General features: G+C 36.9%; 1 protein-coding gene across 5 annotated transcripts; it reads right to left on the reverse strand.

The window, feature by feature from the left end:
- Nucleotides 1-5,752: 5,752 nt before the first annotated feature.
- Nucleotides 5,753-25,795, reverse strand: LOC123528552 (early growth response protein 1-like). Of its 5 annotated transcripts, XM_045308350.2 has the most exons (4): nt 25,415-25,795; nt 24,975-25,173; nt 23,110-23,180; nt 5,753-8,803 (listed from the first exon to the last, which is right to left on the reverse strand). In XM_045308350.2, exons 3-4 carry the CDS (start codon nt 23,140-23,142, stop codon nt 7,823-7,825), a joined length of 1,014 nt encoding a protein of 337 aa, XP_045164285.2. In that variant the 5' UTR covers nt 23,143-23,180; nt 24,975-25,173; nt 25,415-25,795; the 3' UTR covers nt 5,753-7,822. The 5 variants fall into 5 exon arrangements, with proteins under 5 accessions (XP_045164285.2, XP_045164282.2, XP_053377917.1 ...); XM_045308347.2 differs by having other exon boundaries at nt 24,975-25,795; XM_053521942.1 differs by lacking the exons at nt 24,975-25,173; nt 25,415-25,795 and adding an exon at nt 24,147-24,164.

Below are 25,795 nucleotides of genomic sequence, written 5' to 3' on the forward strand. Positions count from 1 at the left end.
GAAAACACCTTTCTTTATATATGGAAAATGTTGAAGTGTATGAAGATTGTGTTACACAGGTCTATTTTACATTTTTTTTGTTTGAGGCCCCGTGTGTAACCCCGTTTATTATCCCCATATCTTAGAATCGGAGAGCCATTTGCCTGTTAAACTTGAAATATCTTTATTCCCTTTTCTTATATATATTTATAATAGCATCAAGTACATACACACGCAAATATATACACTATGTATTATGAGGAGTTTGAAACATTTTCAATGGGATTTCTTAAAACGGGCATCCAACTTAGTATTAATGTAAAGGCCTGCAGCAAATAGATGGCAAAGAAAAACTTAAAGGGAAAAAGTAGTACTTTTCTGCTATCACTGGATTAGCGCCTAAGTTTTTTAGCAACAGTGGGTATACATTTAAGAGAGAGAGAGAAAAAAACTTTTTATGCTAGACCATTCCGTTGATTGCTAATAGCAAACGTTAACATAAAATGCATCCTTAGCTGCGCCTAACTGCGAGTATTGGACCCCATACACCGTTTATATAGGTCCTATATTCCATGTCATAAAGTAGGTCTGCGTAACTTGACAGCGTCATAGATTTCAAACCATGTAATACGGATTCAGAGGTACAAATCCGTTCTCATCTGGATGCAGCCGACGACTTCCGGGGTGGCATACCTCCCATACCCGCCCTGTAGCTCATCCACCCTATTTGGTCCTCCGTAATGTTTATAACATCACGACACGCCTGATTATTAATTAATTAAGGTAATTCGCACGTCGGATCAACCGGGAGTGTCTACGAAACGTTATTTATTATGAAGACCTAGAATAATGCCTGGTGGTCGTTATACGGGTAGCATAAATATTAGACTAGCCACTAAACTGATAATAAAGAATTCGTCAAAAATTTAAGCTATTGTAGTTTTTCTTTTATTCTGTGTAATAGTGACAAATCATTTTATCAAGGAACTGGTTGTAATATTGGACATAGGATACAGACTGGCTACATTCACAATTTTAAAAAGCAAATTAAAAAAAAAATCATTGTCTAGGAGCTAGTCTACATAAATATAGCCGCGAGTCTATTATATTAAGTGTAGAACAATCGACGCTGATGTCTTTCTTAAGGTTAATATGTGACAATAGATAGGTTTTGAGGCACCGTAGAAGGAAGGATGTTCCATAGTTTGCTGTCCAGAGGAAAGAACGAGGTCCGGTAAATGTTAGTTTTGCGCACAAAGGACCAGGAACTAGTGAGTTGCCTCTATTGTTGAGGGACGCTTAGAGTGATTAATAGACCCATGGACACAACATTCGTATTCTGGCTACCGACTAGATGATCTTTATAAACAAGAGCTGTCACTAATGCCCCCACAGCGCCTTGACCTTTGACCTGGTGACCTTGACCTTTGACCTGGTGACCCCAAAGTCAGTAGCGGTCGTGTACTCAATAAGTACTATCAGCATGAGAAGTTTAAAGGTCCTGGGTGCAGTGGTTCGCGAGTAAAGTGCCTTAATGCAAAAAGTTAACGTTGTGGGGAACGAACGAACTAACGAACTAACGGACGGACAGTTGAAAACTAATATGCCTCCTTTCGGGGGCATAAATTCTTTTATCATTTCTCTTATATATTCTGACCAATCTTTCTTGGCTCTGATTATCTAGTGTTTTGAGAAGAATAGGGACATAATTATACTAAATTTGAATAGCCTCAGGAGTTATCTCTTTTGAACAAAACACATTATTGTGGTGTTTTCCAGTCAAGGTCATGGGTCATTAAGCTGCATGTTGTCTTGAAGCCGCCCTTCACGAAACTTGCTGGACGGTTCCAGTCTAATGTTTTGACGGCGTACTGTGCTGGTATACAGAAGAATAGGCCTGGTAAAGGTCTGGTAATCTTTAGCCTCCTGGCGGCAAATGATTCTGCCTTTGCGACTATGCAGTGCAGACCAAGATCAGCCTGCACATCCGTGCAGGTTGACCGTCTGCACCGTTCTCTATTCAGTCAGTAAATTTTCAGTAAACACCCCTTCAAATAATAAATGGTATTGCTCAAATTGAATGATGGACCAGTTCATTATAGAAATTTAGCAGGGTAAGAGTTAAATTTGGTTCCAACAAAGAATGATTGATTGCTTCAAAAAAGCTGGATAAAACTGGCAACCACTGCGATGTTCACATTTTATTTGACAATATCATTGTGCTTGTGAATTTTTGATCTTGCAAGAACCAAACAAAACCATACACAATTTTAAGTTCTCTGTTTCCGGGCCCACTACCTTAACAACATTTCTCATCCTCAACTTTACTTAAATTGGCAGTTTTTCTGTAAAATATGATGTCTAGTCTTAGATAATTTGCTAGTGTTGGGGTGATGGATCCGAAATCAAACTGGGTAACAACCGAGTGTTTGCTTATATGACATCTTGTTTCATATGCCATGTTGTGTGTTACATTGATTGTAATGTTTATGTCAGATGCCCATAAGGGCCTTGACTTTTGAATAAACTTGAAACTTGACACTACTTGTTAACATTCTTCATATTTTTCTAAACACGAACATACATTAACTACAAGATTCCATACGGATACCGCTGCTTTACGTCTAGTTATATGTTACACCCTTTATTACACCCTTTATTTCTAAAGGGCATCTACAAAATGCATAGTCACATTTAAAGGACTTCTCTCTTGTATTTTCGATGTCCATCTTGAAAATCGATTTAAGTATAGATATAGATTTACATTTCTGAGAGTTTCAAATAAACAGTGAAGTATAATGAAATAAGTCATTCTTATAGCAATAGCCTATATTAAGGTTAAAATGAAATAAAATCAAATAATAAAGTGTCGTCAATCAGAAAATTAATAAGAATATTACGCAAGTATAATCTCCCTTTATTCACTGTACATCGTTTTCGATTCGAAGAAAAGTCACCACTACGATTACTTCCCCTTGCTATTTGGAAACGCCCGAAGTGTTTTCAGCTTATAATAAGTATTTGATTTTAAAAATAGTCTAAAACAAAAGTACAATTAACAACTCGATTCAAACAGTCAGCGTTCTATTAATTCTCTTTATTACACTTCGAATCACGTGCACATCTCCATGACGAAGGCGGCTGACCAGCGGCCTTATGTAAGGTCGGTGACTTTTTCCAAAGCTGGATAACCTTCCAGAAACCTTCAATACAATTTGGACTTACACGTGTTTCTCACCAGTTTCCAATTTATGTAAATAATACCTCAGATTCCGAAAAGCCAATTTCGACTGAGAAGACTAATAAGGAAATAAGATGTATTAAAACAAAAACAACTAAATGTGAAAGCTAGTTGAAGAGATTCTTAGAGCTTGTCGAATCTTCAAACTGGTTCGAAATTCAGGATTTTTTTTTTCCAAAATGTGAATTTCGATTTTCGAGATGACTTGCTATGTTATGCTAGCTTGATATTCGACTTTTGAAAATTTGAGTTCTGATCGATATTCTAGAATGCTTTAATTTTAATGTCATTGCAATATTTGACATTCTTCCAGCTTGCTCAAAACGAAATGCTGGATCGCAGTTAGAGAAATAGTGAAACTGAGATACAGTGCATCATAACAGAGACACTAAGATACAACACAACGGAACCGAGTTGCAGTGCAGCATTAGGGCCTACACACAAACAAGATGCTAAGCGCATGTCTCCCCCAATGCATAGTCGTAATAGGCAAGAAGTCAATAGGGTACAGGAGCGGAAGTCAAAGAGACAGTGATAGTTGGTTGCAATAGGGATCATCTACTTAGCTTGTCCAATAATTCTATGAAGTTTCTACATTATGTGTTAAGTGGTTCTCAAGTTATTGATCGGAAACGGTTTACCATGTTCAGGCACCTGTGACCTTGACCTTTGATGGAGGGACCCCAAAAACGATAAGGGTCACCTACTCTGTAAGTCCTATCATCCTATGAAGTTTGAAGGTTCTGGTTAAAATGGTTCTCAAGTTATTGATTGGAAACCGTTTTCCGTGATCTCAATAACCTCAAGTTATTGATCGGAAATGTTTTTCCATGTTCAGGCCCCTGTGACCTTGACCTTTGATGGAGTGACCCGAATAACAATAGGGGTCGTCTACGCTATAAGCCCTGCCACTCTATGAACTTTGAAGGTTCTATGTCAAATGGTTCTCCAGTTATTGATCAGAAATGAAGTCTGACAGACGGACGGACGGACGGATGGACAGGGCAAAAACAATATGTCTCCCCCAGTGAGAGGGAGACCTAATTACAGAGATACTAAGCGACAGTTTACTGAGCTATGAAGCTGAATTACTGTGGATTATTGTCTGAATATGTCTAAAAGCAGAACAATAAGAAATCGAGATACCGAGTACAATATAAACCAAAGAACCAAATAATCGGAATGGTACAACAGATACTACCACGCTGTGCAGTCTAACAGAAACTGAGTTAAACATCAAAGTGAACGAGATACAGCTCAGCATAACAGAAACCAAGATACAGCTTAGCAAAACAGTAAACGAGATACAGCTCAGCATAACAGAAACCGAGATACAGCTCAGCATAACAGAAACCAAGATACAGCTTAGCATAACAGAAACCGAGATACAGCTTAGCAAGACAGTAAACGAGATACAGCTCAGCATAACAGAAACCGAGATTCAGCTCAGCATAACAGAAACCGAGATACAGCTCAGCATAACAGAAACCGAGATACAGCTCAACATAACAGAAACCGAGATGCAGCTCAGCATAACAGAAACCGAGATACAGCTTAGCAAAACAAACCCGAGAAACAGTAAAACATTGAAGCAAACGAGATACAGCCAGCATAACAGAAACCGAGATACAGCTCAGCATAACAGAAACCGAGATACAGCTCAACATAACAGAAACCGAGATGCAGCTCAGCATAAAAGAAACCGAGATACAGCTTAGCAAAACAAACCCGAGAAACAGTAAAACATTGAAGTAAACGAGATACAGCTCAGTATAACGGAAACCATGAAACAGTAATGCACAATATAATTCGATGTTTAAAATTGTTTGCATTAAAACGAGAAACAGTTCATCATGTCAGACAATAACTCGGTATGACATACTTCAAGACACGACACAACATAATTTGAAACTGAGATATAGTGCAACATAACAGAAACTGAGACGCACTGAAGCAAAACAGTAACGGAAATACAATAAAACATTATAGAAACAGAAATACTGTGCAGTGTGACAGATACCTTAATACAATTTACAGCACAACATACATCATTATACAGTTCAGTATAAGAGACACCGCAACACAGTGCAGCAGGACAAGAAACCGAGATAGACTGCAGCACAGCAGAAACCAATACAAAGCCGAAGAACACCACAACATGTACCGCGGACCAGTGCAACATAACAGAAACCGAGATACATTAAAACATTACAATAACCGAGATAAAGGGTATCTTACCGAAAGCCGAGATGCAAGCAATGCAGCAGACATCGAGATACAGTGAAGTATGATATAGTGCAGTCCAACAAATACAAAGATACAGTACTACGAAAACAGATAAGCACATCAGACTCTGAGATATAGTACAGGACAACAAGGACTCAACACATACTCCTAGAACACACATTGACAGAATGTAAAAAAGAAAATTATTTCTACATAAGAACTGGCAGTTAGTGGTTTAAAGAGTCTTAAAATGTCATTAACCGTCCTTACTTAAAAAAAGAAAATGACAGAAAAAACAAAAGCTGATTACGGTAGAAATGCTCTTTATTTCTACATGTCAACTTCAATAAATGTCATATACATAATCTATACTGTCACGGAAGAAATGTTCACAACAGAATACATATACTTATCTCTAAAAATGCTTCAAACACCTTTAACATATTGTAAGAAACTGATTGTTAAAATTAAATACAAATATTTTTTCATAACAAATTAATGACCAGCATTTTTAAAAAATATGAGTATTTCTTAACACACATATGCATAACTGTAATAGGTGGCAGCGTAGTTTTTATGGAATGTTTGTGTCAAACACTTTAAAACTTTTTAAACATATAAATTATACCGTTTAACCACAGCTGTGCAGTGAGTCTGGGGGGACCGCAATTTATATATTTTACAGAGATCACTACCGTATTATTTAGGCAAAGCTACTACCCAGACATTGATATACCGGACCAATATCGGCAAACCGATATCTGTTTATGATATAGATGCGATATTTAACCGATATCAGGCATCAACACATAACCGCTATCTGTTGGAAACAATATCGGACCACATTTACGTCAACTTTGCAAAACTGATATTGGGTCGAAATTGAGTACCATATCGGTTCGTTTTAGGCCCGATATATAATGGTGGCTGGGAATTAATTATAAGAACCGAATCTTGTCTGAAAAAGGTGGTATCACCGCTTCAAAGGGTCTGTTAACAGAAGTTGCACAGTATTTATCAACTCTCATACAGATGCCAAGGAAACAATACGTTTGTGCAAAAATGTCTCAAGAAAAACAAAACAAAATTAATAGTAATAGAAGCTAAATTTAAAAGGAAACGGAAAGAGGCACTCAACTATACTTAATCAAAGCTCTCTGTCAGCAGTCACTTTAAGTGAACTTGTCTCTCGTCCTTGATTACATGCTGGCACAAATTTAGTAGATATTGTGCTGCTGTCCTTAATTATGTTGTGATATCTGAAACCTGAAAAACTAGAGTGCTTACAAAATCACTGACCTCGCTGGAATGGCCAGGCTTGAAGATAAGTCCGGCTATAACCGAATTTACTGACACAGTAACTATTTGAGCCGTGCCATGAGAAAATCAACATAGTGGGTTTGCGACCAGCATGGATCCAGACCAGCCTGCGCATCCGCGCAGTCTGGTCAGGCTCCATGCTGTTCGCTTTTAAAGCCTATTGGAATTGGAGAAACTGTTCGCGAACAGCATGGATCCTGACCAGACTGCGCGGATGCGCAGGCTGGTCTGGATCCATGCTGGTCGCAAAGCCACTATGTTGGTTTTCTCATGGCACGGCTCATTTAATTTAATCAGGGTGTTGATTTGACCGGTACAAGATTTAGATGCTGTACGATAGCTCCTCAATTTAACAGAAACATAGAGTTAGCTTAAACAAAAAAAAAGAATAATTAAAAGAAGTTATAAGGAGAGTCAATTTTGATTAAGTAATACACATATCCTTATATAGTTAAAAGGAACTTATCTCAAGATAAGATATTAAAATTCAAGGGAGCGTACAGACATGGGCATTTTACAACTTTAATTAGACGAAATTATTCACTCGAATTTTAAACATATGCGTTGTGCATTATCTTTGTAAACATCTGCAAGTTAAACAGTATACAAAGAACGACGAGGCTCATCTACAAATGCATTTCGAGGTTTGAGTGCGAAACTATTGTATCTTTTTCTTTTATTTAATACAGTTACAATAGTTTCGCGCTCATCCCTCTGTGTATCGATGAAGCGCTGAACACACTCCACCTTCCTTAACCCCCCCCCCCCCCCCCCACCCCCTTACACACACATACCCGAAAAATATCGAACAAAGTCACTATGTCATAACATTAAATGCTTATCTTTTATAATGGATAGCGGTAGTCCTTATGCAAGTTGATGTAAACCTTTCCAAATAAGATCCATCCAAGCATCAGAAAAAAAATGAAAAATTCAACCAACTATAAAGGATAACGGTAGCACTATTCCATTTCAAGAATGATTAGCTGTTTTCAGTATTGTTAATGAAGTTATGAATTTTAATTTATTAAATGTTTCTTTAAGATTTCATATTTCCTACGACCCGTTGCGTTTTCTATGAACTTTCAAATGTTTTGATAAGTGGTCGGAACGTGAAAATTTCTTTTCACAAATTTTACACTGGTATGGTTTAATGCCGGAATGAGACCGCTTGTGCCTCGCGAGTTCGTCTGAGCGTGAAAACCGCCAACCACACCCCGGCCACGTACAGCTGAACGGCTTCTCGCCAGTATGACGTCGTAGATGAGCCTTCAGGTGCGATGATTTGCTGTAAACTTTGGTACATCCGGCGTACGTGCAGTGAAAAATTTTGTCGTCTGCTACTGGCTTGGTGCAGCTGTTGCTACGCGACACTTGGGTTTTCATAGTTCGGACTTTCACAGCGTTTAAGAAGGAAGTTTGTGTCAATAGTGAGTTAGCGTTGTTTATAGTATATTGCGGATGGATTTGAGCACGAGGCAGAACAATCTGCGGGGGACGGGGAAACTGGTCGATCATTAAGTCTTGTGGATTTTGTGACTTCTGATTAGTTGCCTTAGCTGCATAGGTATGCATTAAACTTTGAAGACCAACGCCTAGTACGACAAAGTCCTTATTTTCAGGTGGAAAAACGTCACACGAGTCTGAGTCGGAATCACTACTCAGTGTTTCTTTTGGCAAATCGGCTAGCAAGCTATTGCAATAGCTATCGCAAAATGACGTCACTTTTTCGTTATTCCTATTCACAAACACTGGATTTACGCTGCTTGGTTTTTCAATAGAGTCCGCTAGCCCTTGCGAAAAAAGATATTCCAAATACATTTCGTCGTCCATAGAATCAAGGTCCCAAACGCTCGAAGATGGACTTAAGTTCTGAACGTCTTCCATGCTGGTGTCTGTATCTCCGGCGGAATTAAGACGCTGTAAAGTGTATTGTTCGCGTTCTAGGCTGCTACATAAAGGCAAGAAGTCTTCCATTCTTTCTTGCACGGGAAATTCATGGTTTTGTATTCGCACTGCCCTCATTAGTAAAAATGCCTGAAAATAGAGAAAAGAGAACATTCATTGACAATCACCAGTAATTAAAATAACACTTCGTGGTCTTACTCGTGACGTAATTCTCACTTTCATTCCATTTCAGTCCGATATTATATTACTTGGACGGGCCGTCAGGGGAGGTAATTAGAGTAACGGACTTGGACTGTACTCGATGTATATTAGAAGAACGGTAATATTATAAAATCAGTCCCAGAATGCAACCTTAATTATCATTCGTCAGTTTTAAAACTGTCAACTGAAACAAAAAATCAGATACCGGATATCTCAAATTTCGGTTTTACACCCTGAGACCCGCATAAACAGTTTCGCGTGGAACTACAGCAAATTTTAGCTGCGGCCTATTCAATCAAATCTACTGACACATAGCTATTATATAGTACCCCTCTGTTTCTTCAGTTGTTCTTCATATATCAGGAATCGAAGTTCGATACGTGTTGTTCGCACTGGCCTAAAATAAGCACTTACTGTTACAACAATATTTCTACTATTGTGATATAGAACTGCATGTAGTTTACGAATATGACATATTTTTAACTATAGCTGAACTGGAATTTTCGAAAGAAAATGTTAACCAGGCTGTGGAATTACAGCATTTTCAGTGTTTTATTCGAATTTATTGTTCATAAATCCGATGCAAGATAACTGAATGAAAATAAATGTTAGAAAAGTCTCCAACAATAGACAGCTTGGTGCTATACCACGGATTTCGATCACACGCATGTGCAAGGACACTTCTTGTTTCTTACTGTATTCAAACTACGCCACTGTATATATAGTTGCCGGAAAGTGTTATAACAGCGGGTTGCTTTGTAGCCTAATACTCCTGGAGGCCAGATACAGAGTGACACACGGTAAGTCGTTATCAATTCGGTTCGAAAACCCTGCTCTATGAAATATTTCAACATAAAATTTTGCCACGTTTATAGCTAATGAGAATTAACAGTGCACTCTATCACACAAAATTCAAAAGTTACATCGTATAATAATGCATGATGTATCTTTTCATGCATTGTGACTTAAGCAGGACATCCATGGTTAACAGTGCTTTATTCTAATCGATCAAGTATTTCCCCTTATATGAATTATTTCAGTGCATATGTGTCGGAGCCTGACGATAAATAACGCGATAAAAAAACTTTTCTGAAGGAAATAACGTCAACGTAAGATGCATAATCAAGGACGCAACATAACTCGTGCAGTTATCCCTTTATTACTGTGTTCCATTTTGTTTTAACGGTACATATATAATTGAACTATATTGCTTAACATGCAGTTATATTTTTATGTTCTATCTATGGTGTACCATAGTTGCTTTCAAATTATGTACGTTCACACATGATCGTATTTGCATTGTTTTTAATGCATGACAATTGATATAAACATCTTACCACAAAAATGCAAATTAGAATTGAAAATTAATTGTTGGTATCTCACGTGAATGGAATAAAGGAAGAATAAAAAACATACAAACATACCTTGAGTTAACTCCATTATTTTTAATCGCTACTATTCACAGTATTAGTTTGCATGCCTATTTATCAGGTATTTGATGTATTTTACTATGTAAACAATCTATGATGAAAGTATATAGTTACATATATTAAATATTGAGAGTTACTGTACCGTACAAATTTATAACTAACCTAAGCGACAATCCGCACAGCGATTTGCCCGTCGGCAAAGTGAGTATAAAACTAAATTGTTCAAGATGCCGTAATAATTAGCGTTGATTTGATTGTTTTACTGTATGAATGAATTTGAAGAGTACTTGTTCTAGAGTTAAGTATGCAATAGTCGGATCCTCTTATCCAACCGCAGTTAATACTTATGAGCTACGAGGCAATTAGTGCGACCATGTGACGGTACATTAGAGTGGTACAGAGTCCGCGTCATTTACATATACTATACATAGATAGCTCCTAATCTCGCAATACAGCTACAGGCATGTTCAGACAGTCTTGTTTAATTTTGATAAACTTAAGTTGGTTTGATATTATAATAGGGAAGGATTCTTTTACAATGATGTGTGTGTGTGTGTGTGTGTGTGTGTGTGTGTGTGTGTGTGTGTGTGTGTGTGTGTGTGATGAATTACTTGAACATAAGTTGTTCCAGTTGCAAAGGGTTTCATCTGGGTAAACACAACTTAACACCTCATCTGGTTGGAAATTTTGATAAAAATCAGTTGACTCTCATTCTTTGCATAGTTTTCCCTGGTTAGAGCACTGGTCCGCCTCAAAATGGTAGCAACGAATTTTGGTACTGACGACTAGGAATAGAGAGGACACAGGTTCGAGCACAGGACGAGACGTTTTATGTTCAAATGAAGATGTTAATGTATAAGACAGTCAATAGTTTCGAACATAAAATCATAATTGACTTCAAGCAATGTCGTGGGAAGATGAATTAGATAAACATGGCGTAGCGTTTAATAAACTTTTCTTCTGTACAGGCAAATGATAAAACATCAAATGCGAAATAATATATAACTTGCGGGTTCACATAAACTAGTATCTCATTATGAAATATGAATCCCCAATGTACACAGAATATATAGTACGAGTACCGTCTATATACCTGCTCTTCTTATACGCTTTGACGCCTTATTAACCCGTTTGAGGTCAATCAAGTGTTTTACTACAACGTTAAAAACTAAGAGATACAAGATTTCTTTTAAACCGGGTATTTAATATTCATTCAATGTATTTCGAGCCTTTACGATGTCGCGACAGAAAATGACTTGACTGATATCACGAAAGAAAGTAATAAACATCGGGTCTCTACGGGTATCGCAGATTAGGCATGAAAGAATGAAAACAATCAAGGCCTTCTCGTGGTTTATCGTCTAATTTACCACGTTTCATCGTTCAGATGCTTAGATATTTAACCACTCGGACTAACGGTTCAGGTCCTGAACCATGATAAATCTGACGACAAGCAACTCGAAGGCAAGGCCTTGATTATTTGATAATTAGATGTCTACGGTTTAAAACACGGTCGCGTTTACGTCACGTCGAATTACTATGTGGCACAATACGTTCGCCAAAAAAATAATAATTCTCTATTTCATTCACTATATATATATAAATCGAAATAATATATAGCAGAAAATGTTTTTATACATTTAAACACTCCGAATCGGTTATGGTATGCCTTCAGGAAATGATTTAATACATTTTAACACTCCGAATCGGTTATGTGCTGTGTCCACGCAGACGAGTAACTTTTTTGTCGTGTTTGTGTGCGTGCATTTTTTTTTTGTCGGTGGAAAGGTGAGGGAAGTCATTGTCATTTTTTTTTCTCTGTTTTGTCATTTCACAAGGCTGTACGAAATTTGATAAGTCGCTGGGGTAATGGATCACATATTGTGAATCTTTGTTAAAACTTTCCCATATTTAATCAGAGATATAGGTCCAACTCCTAATCAAATTTTACAGTTATCTCCTAACCCAGGTTGATACACGTCTCGGCATGATATTGGTCAATTGATCTAGTTAATTAATTAGATTCATCTGCAAAACAATACTGAACAAATTTGCTGCGAAGTTCAGCTCAATCTAGTTTATACAAACAGCAGGTTTGTATACAGATCTGCAAAACAATAACATCCAAAACATATACATGGATCATAAAAAAAAAACGAATGTACTTTGGTTTAAAGCTTACTGATTCAGTCTCCGTTAATAAGATACAACGTTTAGCTACACGACATGTTTTATCCCCCGATGTATTCTATAAATTTTAGCGTTGTCCGTGTTTTCGTCTGCGGATATCCTTCTGCAACCATTATCTGTGATGATTCGTCATATTGTGTTCATATGAAATGTTTGTATTCACTCGAAGCTGTTATCGCCCCTAATCTTCTTTAAAATGAATATTTTGCTTATATATTCACATTTTATATAGGATTTAATTGACATTATACATATATAATTGTATCATAACGATAATTAAGTCTAGCAAATACAGTCAGAACCTGCACAAAGATACAAGAGTTATTGCCCTTCAATGCGCTACAGGTTTTGTCCCTCTGTAATGGTTATTCACACTGAGTGAATATTTGGTGTGTTTGTAAACACACTAATTTTTGCCCCTGAATTTAATTTGTTAAAAAGGCAACTTTGTGATTATTTGTATGCGATAGTTAGGAATTGGAGGATGTCTTGTGGCACCCGATAAATGTCGCAATTACCGTTAAATGTCTCGCAAGCATAGTTAAATGTCGCAAGGTTGACGTTAAATGTCGCAACCACCGCTAAACGTCGCAAAATCATCTGCCGCACTTTTAACGCTAAGACTTTGTCCACCGTTATAAGTCGCAAAGTCAACGCTAAATGTGGCACTGTCTATTCAAAACTAAGACATATATTAAAATTTCACTGTGTAAGTCTTTTTCAAATTTTATTTTATGTAATAAACTTGAATCTTCAATAGCAAAATAATATGAGCCGCACCATGAGAAAACCAACATAGTGCATTTGCGACCAGCATGGATCCAGACCAGCCAGCGCATCCGCGCAGTCTGGTCAGGACCCATGCTGTTCGCTAACAGTTTCTCTAATTGCAATAGGCTTTGAAAGCAAACAGCATGGATCCTGACCAGACTTCGCGGATACGCAGGCTGGTCTGGATCCATGCTGGTGGCAAACGCACCATGTTGGTTTTCTCATGGCGCGGCTCATATGGTGACGGAGGCAGCAGACTTAATAGTTAATGTTATACAAATAATCATCTTTATACTAATTGCTAGTACATATAGAAACAAGAGGGTGGTGATGGCCATATATCGCTTAATTTTGACAGAGGGTCACGCAAGAAAGATATCTGTGTAAATATTTTGAAATAGGATCAGTGTTATTTTAATGTTTCCCTTACATAAATACGGGTTGGTAATAACACTGTAATAGCTATGTTTGTGGGGTGCGGTGGGGGTTTGGAAAGGGGTGAATTATGAAGCAGGAACATAATACACAATACAACAAATAGTAAAAAAACACGACATTTTTTGTGGGTGGGGGTGGGGAGGGGGTTAATGTGTGGGGATGGGGTTTGAAGAGTGAGGGGAGAATGTGGGCAGGGATGATAATGATGTGTTACTTTGAAATAGAACCCATGATGAATCAATAGAAGATCACACGTTTTATACTGCTGCACGGTACAAAACAAAGGAACACTGTTTATGTTAATTGGCAGTGGGCGGATCATGCACGAACAGGTCAAAGTCTCACAAAGATCTTTTTATTTCACATATATCATACATTTTCCTTCTTTTAGCAGCTTTTACTTAAATGAGTCAGGCTTGACTGGGCTTGGCTAGGCTAGTTTAGCCTACAATTTTGACTGAAAATAATTTTTTTTTACTATATTTGGTATCATGCGGGAAAGTTATCGGCAACTATCTATATACAAATGCAAAATTTTAACTTTGTTACAACTACATAAAAGTACAGTGATTTGTTTATGACACACACTTATGTTTTTAATAACATTATCACAAACGATCGAAATAAAAAGTCGTGAATTCAAGATAAAATGTCCTGCGTTCAAGATAAGATGTCGTGCGCTCGATAATATGTCGAATACTCGAGAAAAAGTTTCGAGTGCTCGAGAAATGATGTCGTGCAATCCAGATAAGATGTCGTGCACTCGAGATAAGACGTCGAGCGATCGAAATAAGTTGTCACGCGCTCGAGATAAGACGCCATGCACTCGTGACAAAATGTCACGAATTTTAGATAAGATGTGTGTGTGCGTGCGTGTGTGTGTGTGTGTGTGTGTGTTCGGGTTTAACGTCTTTTTCAACAATTTTTCAGTCATATAAACGACGGAGATAAGATGTAGAGCGCTCCAGATATGTCGAGTGCTCGAGATAATTTTATCTTTTAACACGAGGGTTATAATGGTCCTAGATTGTTCGCCCGAGTTTTACAGCTTAAAAGATATGAAAAAAATCCTGTCTACCAATGGCCACGTTTTTGTACAAGTGCGTGAGCAGTCCTAGTTAAATGTTCACGTGATATTTTAATGCCAAGACATCCTGAAAATATAAGTCATGTTCAATTAATAACTGCGGATAATCATGTACTCTGAAATCGAACAAGCTATATTTAGACAAGAAGATTTCAAAGTATTCTATTTACACATATAAGAACAGTAAGCCCGTCCATGGAGGAGCCGACAAGTTTGGTAAAAAGTCAAGTTCTGCCAAATTACTTGTTTGAAACTGCTTATTCGATATTACAATAATTGCAAACAGTAATAGTTCTTTTTGTGTTGTTAATGGTATTTTGTTATGTTAAAAACATGGCCGCTATGACTTATTTTCTGTTTGTCAAAACAATTTACAGCAAATGACTCTTCATGGAACCATTCTACTTAGACTGTTCACAATATATGATTTTGGAAAAATGACCGCTGGTGGCTCCGGCTTGCTGGAGTTTTAACAGATGTTTTCGCTGTGAAACTCATAGACCTTGAGCTGACAATTGACCCTGCTTTCACCCCCCCCCCCCCTCCCACACCCCAGGGGGAATTTTCAACACTATGGTTTTCTTAAACCTTATGGTTGTTGGCATTCACAGACAAAAGTTTGCAAGTTTCCGTTGGGGCTTTAACGAGTTACGGAGATTTAAAATACGTTACCATGCAAAATTTTCATTTAATTCACCATTTATGTTAATTTAATATTATAAACATACCTGTTGTACAATTAATCGTAATAAACAAGACACTTAGATATGTTTATGTATTTAAAATTGAAATTATCATATGTTCATATCATTTTAGGTGAACAGATGTTATGTATTATCCGTAACTTACGTTACTCTTTTTGAAATTACTAGAACATAGAAATATATCAACAATGATGATATTTTTAAGTCGTAAAATACTGATAATGGCCAATACACAGTTCAGTAATTAAATTTATATATAATAAAACTGTCCCTAGAGTTAACTTATTCGATACGTCACATATGATACGTTACCTTTCCAAAATATGTGTTAAAGAAAAAATATTTAAAATTTTGGTATTACCTATATGGTTAGGATTTTAAAAAATTTATACATTGGACTATAAATAAACATCATCAGACATGAACAACATTATCAAATAAATGTATATAGATTTTATAATTCATTAGAAATATTATTTAAATGTATATTAAGAATATATAGCTCTTTGAATGTACCAGTATGACTGCATATCATAATTATCATTAGTATAATTAAATAACATAGACTCCGCAATGCGAAGCAATATTAGTCCTAAGGTATGACCTCTGACGACTAAGTGTGACATTGAGCTTGAAGTGAAAATGGTATTCACTATACCGGGGTCGACACTCTTATTAGGGGCAGAAGAGGTTTCTAACGCTAAAAGGCAGATGGCCTTAGATTTCGGTTGTTGATGATAAATACAACTGCATTCAATAGAGTCTGGTCGAGAGGAGATATTCCTCGTAAACGATTGATCCTCCTAGCCATGTGATGTCGATCCTCCTCGCTGATTTGCTGTTTCTCCTGTGACCTCTGGCAGTGACCTTGGTAACCATTAACAGCATTCTCACTACACTCCCCCCAGCCCTGTTCTATAAAGTGGGTCATAAGGGCTTGGGAGGCCACAAATGGATTCCTTGCAGAATCAGACATAACAGGGATACCCTGCAGGATAATTAACATGGAGGTTTTGCCAATAACGATTATACATCTAATGCAAAGCAGACCACAAGTACTTCCTTCTTAAAACAGGCGAGATTCCCCAATGGATGGTTAATTACTATACTGAAGCAGTTACTCCACACATATCTTATAATAACAAAACTTAAGGCCATGGGATACCCTGACCCAAGTTCATAAACCTCCGGGATGCCTGGAAAAAAATACCAAATTATTAAGGCCTTGGGATACCCAGAGCAAGGACCATAATACTGACAATAATGTATGCCAGGTGATACATATACTGCATTAGTTCATAAACTCTTAGGTTGCACGGAGAAATGTACCAAATTATTACCATGCTGGAATACCCATACTAATGTGTACTATGGGATACTCATTCTGACCTAAATTTCTAAAACACAGTCAAGATACCTAGCAAAACATACACATCTGAGAAACTTGGGTTTTCTTGAAAGTTTGGCGGACGGATGGACATAGCTTCTGCATCTTTCACAAGGATAAACCTTGGATACCCAGGAAGCTGGGAAGACTTCAAACAGATAGACACAGTTTCTGCGTCTATTGCTGGACTGGGCTTTGCCTCTGCTGACACATATCTAAACGAGGATCTAAAGTAAATGATCCAAGACCCGAAGTCCCTTTCCTATGCCTCCAGCCCAAGAATCTCTTTTGCTTAAACCAGACAGGTCCCGCAACATGTCCCGAAATACCAATACCCATCTGGAAGGGACTCGTGTTTCAACCCAAGTACAAAGGATGTTGTGGTTAAATAAAGGCTGCACAGCCATATCTACCATCAGTTTTAGAGACTGCAGTCTCACACTGGAGATAAGTTGATCCTGCCGCCACTTAACTAAATCCACACGTCCACTTACTGAGTAAGGGTAAGCAAGCCAAAACCAGACCAATAAGTGAGACTCTGGCACAAAGTGCCCCTACTGGTCTATCCATCAGAACATGAGACCTGAACACATCCCATAGATCCAGCCCCTCCTAGTCGATGTTTCCATAATTGTGTAAAGCCATAGTTTCAGGAGCAAGGTCCATACAGTAATTATTGTCATAACAAAACCCTTTCCCCTGAAATGTGCACAGTAAGGGTAGTGTAAACTACCAACCTCGGAATGAAGGAATTAGTAAAATAGACATGAAGGACACTGATCCTCAAACAACGACACTGCAGTTTGCGACGCAGGACAAGTATTGTTCAACATATTGCTGTCATGGAGATGGATTTGATGTACATGCACTTAGGTTAAATGCAGGAAGGTGGTACCGAATACAATAAGGTTTCTAGTAGTGGCAACCACTAGACCTGTATGCCCCCATGACCTAGACAAATGCCCTCATGACCTAGACAAAACAATGATAGATTGACTGTTGGTACCCAACATTATTAAAAGGCAACTGCCCAGTGTGATTGAAGGGCAGTACTCTAGCAGGCTTTTGATGTTGATGTTGAATAGGGTTGCTAGTATGAGGTCCACAAACCTTTGGAAGGAAGTGGCCTCCGAACTTCACACAAGTGGCTTGACTTTTAGTAACAATATTCCCCAATAGTGTTATTTGTCTCTGACCTTAGGTTCTCTAGAAACCAGTTGAGGTTCAAATGACTGCAAATCAAATAGGTCCTCTGTCTGGCATAAACTTGTCAATTGGTAACGGAATTCACCCATAAAAGTTTAAAGTCCCATATTTACCATCAAAAGGGTTAGTTTTGTAAGAACTTGCCTTCAGACTGGGCAATCAAATGCACTTTACTTTACCTACTAGAGTTACATTAATTTCACTTGCAGAATATCCTATTTTGAGGCAGTTCCTATAATTGTCTTATTGAACTACCATCAATATATACATACCGTATTAAAGAAAGTCACAGTATTCCAGTCATGACCATTACTGGATACCGGCTCCATAGAAGATACATGTACATGGTATATCTACTTAAGGATACAGTTGAGATTGACAACATGTTGGATGAAGTCTATGTTGACGAATGAATCTACTGTACATTCAAAACAATCACAGTTACAACATACAGCAGTTAACAAAATGTAAAATGTGTGTGCATAAACATGCACAAGATTTCTAAATATCGTGATATGCCTGTTTCAAATTTAGCATCTTTATAGAGCACTGTGTTGGGCAATGTCTGTATATATTTTATGTATGTCACTACAATGTGCTTAAATAGCTGAATATATATATCAATTGTTTAAAAAATGTTTGGGTGTGTAATATTCTCGTGAAGGTGTAATCATGGACCATGTAAATTAGGTTCTAGAATGTGTTTAGAATTGAAAGCAAAATATTTAAAACAAAACAAAAATCATTTTAAGTTTGCTATTTTTCAAAGATAAAGCATATGTTCACAATACAGAATACATGAAAATGTATAGCTTATATGTTAGGTAACGTACGACGTAAATTGTAACGTAGACTGTTTTTTTTTAATACATGGGTTTAAAGTTGAAATGCAAAACTATGTTAAAACATATTTTGATTGAATTGTAGATATGCTTTTTCTAAGTGCTACAGTATATTTAAGGTAACAGAACACAATATATATAGTTAGTTTGTTCGGTAACGTAAATTGTAACTTAATTTGATATATTTATACGTGTTTTGAGTTAAACCTTCAGTTTGAAATGCAAAACTATACTGTTGAGAACAGAATTATATTGTTGTTTTTTTTTTCAACTGATAAAGTATGTTTAAAAGAAAATGAAGACATACAATATAATTTGTATGTTTGGTAATGTAAAATGTAATGTAGAATTCAATGTAAGACAGCTTACAAGTTAGAGGCTTGTTGATAAATAAGTATATAGTTGTATTACATGTAACTAAAGAATGTCAATATAAAATTGATAGAACATTTTAATGAAAAACATGTTTGAAGTAGGTATGATTGAAAATTAGCATATTTTGGAAGAATTACGTTACATTTTAAGAATCGCTAAAAGTATGCTTTCCCTTAACTTATACTAGCAATCTATATATCATTGTTTTTGCTGAACTTTGAACTTTTTAATAGTAACTTCAATTTCTAATTACCTGGTCATCTAAATTTGCAATAAAAACTTTATGTCAAAAATGTTGTTTTTTTTAGGGTAACGTATCTTTTTCTGATATTTTTCTTCTTTAACATCACATTTTAGATATTGAAATTTAATCAAATTGCAGCATCTAGTATACACCTTGTAATAAAATATGCAAACTTGAAATGATTTACTAACATAATGGTACCATTTGTCTGTAAAAATTGATGAAAAAATTATTGGTTTTGAGGGTAACGTATTTTAAGGTGTTTTTACGGAGAAAAGCCCCACCCGCCAGTTGCAAACTTTATGCCAAAATGTTCACCACACATTGGAGTTTCAAAAAAATATGGTCCACAAAATTTCCCTGGGGGGGGGAGCAAAACCACTTCTGGCTCATAGTCTATCAAGTGATCAATCCAGAACCGTCATGACGCTTTTGTTTTAAGAAAAAAAATATCTCAAGCGCTCGACATATTATCTCGAGCGCACGACATCTTCTCTCGAGCACTCGACATTTTTTCTCTAGTGCACGATATCTTATTTCGAACGAAAAGCACGAAATCCAACATTTTCATCGTTTAATAACAATTCGAAAGCAAGCGCAAAACTGTTCAAATTTCATTACTACGGTATATTACGAAAACGTCTCTTTCCAATGTCGGTATTTGGTAAAAACAATTCCAGCATATGTAACAAAATTATCTTGTCATCTTTCGTGTTGTGTGTTGACCGTTTACTCTTTTAAATCGGCGCACGACATACCGCGATACAACGCGCGACATTACGAAACGACGCGCGACACGACGTTCAACAAAGATACGACGGGCGACACGACGCATTACATTATTATCGCATAAGTTAAACAGGACTCCATTAGATTCTGTAGTTTTGACCAAAAATGTTTTTAGTACTGCGGAGAGTAACGCGTCGACGTTCAAACCTCTAAGTATCAAATGAATTACGTATTTTATGGCGCGGCAAAATTGAACTTACCTTAGTTATTTTTTTCTTCTTTTGCTGTGCGACATTACGCGTTGGTGTTGCGACATATAACGGTGGACAAATTCTTGCGACATTTAGCGTTTAATGTGTGACATAAAGCGGCAGAAGATTTTGCGACATTTAGCGGTGATTGTGACATTCAACGGTGTTGCGACATTTAACGGTGCCACATTACTTATTTCCATCAATTGTAATCCAGACATACACATTAACACCAACGTTACTGCCGTTGAATTATTCTTAAAAAAGGGGAAAATTTGTCTTTATCCTTGTAATGGCTCATAACTGGGTTTCTTGTTTTTGTTTTGATTTCAAGTAACCGTTGTGCAATTAAATACATCTCTTATTGCTTACTGAATTACTTATTGCTCTTGAATTAATTACGATTTTCCTTAGCTTTACTCATTTGGCTTACCGGGATGACTTATTTTAGGGGTTGTCATCCCTCTGACGGGACAGCGACAGTCAAAAGTTATCACGCTGTCCCGAAACGTCCCATTATTTGGACTAGATTTTCTTCAGCGTGCTATATTGATTCGACGAGTTTGTTTCGATGATTTTTACTCTGAACTGTTTTTTAACATATCCACGATATCCACGAGCGAAAATGCGAGTTCTAGCGTTCGCTGGGTATTTTTTTTATCTCTCATGTAAGACAGACATATTTCTTGTACAGTCAAACTTGTGTTAAAGACCGCCTCTGAACAGAGACCACCTGGCTCTAAAGACCACATGTTTTGTTTCCCATTTTTACATCTGCTGTGTATTTTAACTTTGAATAGAGATCACCTCCCAATAAAGACCACATTTTGGCTCTCCCAAGGGTGGTCTTTATAGACAGGTTTGACTTTCTAAAAGTTTTACCCTAATGGCCCGCAAAATCTGTGAATACTGTACATGTACTTGATAAGTTTGACTGTGAAATTACTAGATACAGTTCAACGTTCTACTTTAATAATTCACTGGAGAGACAAGAAAAAAATGCTTACTTTATGAAGTAATCGTGATATAGCGATACATCATAAGTGCAACTAAACACTCGAGTTCATGTTACTGTTTGTATCGTTACATGGTACAACATGCAAAGGGACACCAAACGTACCCAGTTTCATAAACTTGAGGAGCAAGTTGTACCTCCTAACTAGTATGTAACGCATTTCATCTCGTCGCCAGATTGCCTAGCCAGATTACCACGAGCTCCCTCTAACTAACCGCTTCTCTCCGAAAAAAGAAGAGATGGAAATTTCAACGGTCAGCACATCTGGAGCGACACGCTCATAACATGTTTTGAATAAAAGGGCATGATGTCGTCCACTTCTTTTTCAAAAACAATAATTATTTCAGCACGAAAAAGTTAACATAGACATCGTTTCGAAAATCTAAATTTCGATCTTCGAGCTGGCTTGAAATTTAATCCCAGCTCAAAATTCGATATGCAATGAAGATGAATTTCGATCTTCGAGCTCTGCTGACTCAAAATTCGAAACTATCTCGAAACTGAATTTCGAATTTCGATCTTCGATGTGAATGCCAACTATTTCAAATTTCGATGAATGGGTAGTTCCGTGTATGAATGAAAGTGCTAGGCTCGCCGGTATCGTATATTTTGTTTGTTTTATGGTAGAATTGTTTTCCCGTAAACAGCATAAGGGTTTCGTTTTCGTGTAATCACAGAAGTTTATTTTCCTAGTTTTGAACGTGTGAGAAGTGTTCGTAGTTTGCTTTTGGTCTGTTCTTTACCGCTGCAACTGTCTGTCAGAAATTTACTGTTATGGGCCGAGAAGTGGTCGGTTAGAGGAAAAGTGGTAGACCAGAGGAAAAGAGATCGCCTGTGACAAAGCTGTTTGATCCGGTCTAACGTAACACAATTTTGTTATTTTGTTTTATATGTCTATGTATGCATAGTACAAATAGTTTATAATAATGTCATCACTTTTGAATAATGATACAATACATGTTGGAAAGGGTCGATCGCTAATGTTGTAAGAACTTGAATCCAGTACTTTTGCCGCGAGTTTTCAACTGTACCGTAAATGATTTATATCTGTATATACATGTACACATTGGGAAATTAAGCGGTAGAAAAAAAACAGACAAAATAATTCACCAACACTATTTACATTTTCAAAATCAGGAGTCAAAAGAATAGATATGTGATGTGCTTATGCTGATCCGTACAATAAACCAAAGTTGGGCCACTCCGAACCTAGCGCTACCATTCCTACACTGAATAACTGTTACTGTATATAAAAAAAACATACACACACGAAAAAAAAAAAACAAAGAAAATTGTGAACGGAAAAATAAAGGTAAAGGTAGTAACTATGGATATCGCGACTTCGGTCCGTACTCTAGGTGAAAGTTCTGTGTTACCAGGACAACACATGTATAGCTGAAGTCTCTGTTCAGAAGGCAGGTAGAAGTTGGTATCGGGTAGTACCAAATCCGTATGAAACAACTGACATATTAACTTACATCGTATAAATAAACTGCATTTTAAAATGTGACCAAATAGTCAGTATGGTATAATTCCCATAAAAATGATATTAATTAATAACCTACCTTTTCTGGCATCACGTAGACAATGAAAGTCATCTAAACGCCTGCATCGTCTGCCGATATCACTGGGAAACCTAAATATAAAAAAACACGTTTCCTTTAGATTAGGTGCATATCTGCATGTAGGCTTAAAACGAAAAATCTTGATACAACATGTATATAGGTCAGCATATTTTCTTCCTTCTAATAAAGTTAGTCCGATGAAATATGAGCAAGTACATTAACTTCCTGAAATGACAAAATATCAATATACTGTCTCTATGATAACATTAACCAATGCATAAATACATGCACTTATGTTTGTGTGGTTCTTTGTTCTTAACCTTTTGAAACTAACTTCCTGAAACAACTAGAAAAAACACTTTGACCAAATTTAACCATCTTATCGCAGGGATCTACAGTTTTATAGAAACCTAATGTTTAAGTCGCATACTCCGTAATAGATAGGGGTTTTTTTGGGTGGATTTCTTTTTATTGGTGGGTTTAACGTCACAACGATACAACATTTGAGCCGCGCAATGAGAAAACCAACAGAGTGGCTTTGCGACCAACATGGATCCAGTCCAGTCTGCGCATCCGCGCAGTCTGGTCAGGATCCATGCTGTTCGCTTTCAAAGCCTATTGCAATTAGAGCAACTGTTAGCGAACAGCATGGATCCTGACCAGACTGCGCGGATGCGCAGGCTGGTCTGGATCCATGCTGGTCGCAAAGCCACTATGTTGGTTTTCTCATGGAACGGCTCATTTAATGTAGATAGTATGGCCACTTTTCAGTTTTGGGGTTTGAGAAAGATTTCAGGAGCCCCTCCGGGTATTATCTCAGGTACAGGTGCGCACCTGGGTAGAACCAACTACCTTCCGTAAGCCGGTCGGAAGAAAAAAATCTACACACCTAGACGAGGATACGAACCCACAGCGGTGAGAAGCAAGCGACTTAAAGTCAGAAACCGTTACCACTCTGCCATGGACGACCCTTATTTAGTTTTAAAACACATTATGACATTTCTATAAAACCTGTTAGAAGAGGAACGAAATTGTACCGGATGAAAAACATCCGTATGTCCACGCCACCCTTTCGTAGATCTTTAGGATGCATTCTTTCAAACAATTCGAACGAGAAAAATAAAACTTATATTGTATTGTCCATTGTTCACGGGCCCTTGGACTTCCGACGAAATGATCGTAGTTCAATTATTTCTGTTTATCATTTATTTTTCGTTGATTAGATTCTATTTAAATACGATAGCTAATAATTATAATGAGTAAGATATGTTGTGCGGATGACATACATGCACTTTGGGTAAGTTCAAGGGTCAATGTTTAAAACATTTGCGTATCGATACCACTGATAATCCTGTCATCTTAAAAACTCCTTACATAAATGAAACACCATTTTTTTCAGCCTTGCTGCAGAAACAGTGTTCTTGTGAAGATGCTTAACTGCTAAAATGTTACTTTCTACAAAACTGATTCACAAAACATTTTGAACGGTATGAATCAGGCCTCCATTTAGAGGTGTTCAACCTTTACCTCAACTATACAATTAAGAAATAATACTATATGTTTTTACTAAACTTTTCACCCAAAAAGTATAATTTCATTTGTATAATTGATATGAAGACACAACTTCATGTTCGATCACTTCAGACGCTTATCAAAATGCAGTCAACGATGTGTACAAGGACTACCGTACACGTACCCGGAAGCGCGTTAATAAGAAATATTTTGACCTCCGTTAAGAATATAGGACTACTTGGATATAATAACATTTACGTTAAGTTTAATATAAGTGTCTTTGAAACTTTTAATTTAACATACATTTTCAATAATCTACCAATCTTGTGACATGAATAAAAGATTGCACTTACCTTTTCTTACTGGAGCGAGAACCCGACAGCACGTTAAGTCAAATTTCCACTTAACAAGAAACAGCTTACATCATCAGATTTTATATGTGTACGCAATCACATGACGTGAAATAGAACACAATATATAAAAGTTATATATCTGTCTCCACCCTTCACTGCGCATTTATCAAGTACTTTTAACCATACCTCTGCAAAACACCTAAATTAAGTAGGCAAAATGTAGTATCAAATGTTTGAAATATCCAGTTATACGAAGTGTACGTATATCACATAATTATAATACATTTAATTGCGTAGGACATATAGCGTTGAAAATGTATGTTAAACTCACTTTCACGCACAAAAAAATGGATTCAAATTACTCATTTGCCAAAGGTAGTATTGTATTTTAGTATACATCGTTCGATATGTTATGTCTATCCTTATCGGTTATTTCTCACCTGACAGATGGAAGTAATGTCTGGTTTGGGCTCATAATGAATCATTAATGATTCATCTCCACGTGGAATCTCGCTCTATAAACGGAGATATCTATAAAAAGGTTCATTCACGATACGGTCACTTTTAGGTGATTTAAATGCGTAACATATAAATTTAACTACACCGGTTTTATTTTCAGTCAATTTTATCAAAGAAAAGACTAGCAATAATTTTATTTAACTACTAGTGCGTGTTTTAAGTCATATATGATTACAGAAATCATTTTGTCTAAGAACTAGAGGATTCCTTAATTGATATCTAATCTAACGGCAATGAATTCAGTCATAATCCTCAGCGGATTGCTGGTTCCTAACCATAAATCTTATCCACTTTTTCTGTCC

This window comes from Mercenaria mercenaria, chromosome 13 (genome assembly GCF_021730395.1).
Source record: "Mercenaria mercenaria strain notata chromosome 13, MADL_Memer_1, whole genome shotgun sequence".
Classification (NCBI taxonomy): Eukaryota; Metazoa; Mollusca; class Bivalvia; order Venerida; family Veneridae; genus Mercenaria; species Mercenaria mercenaria.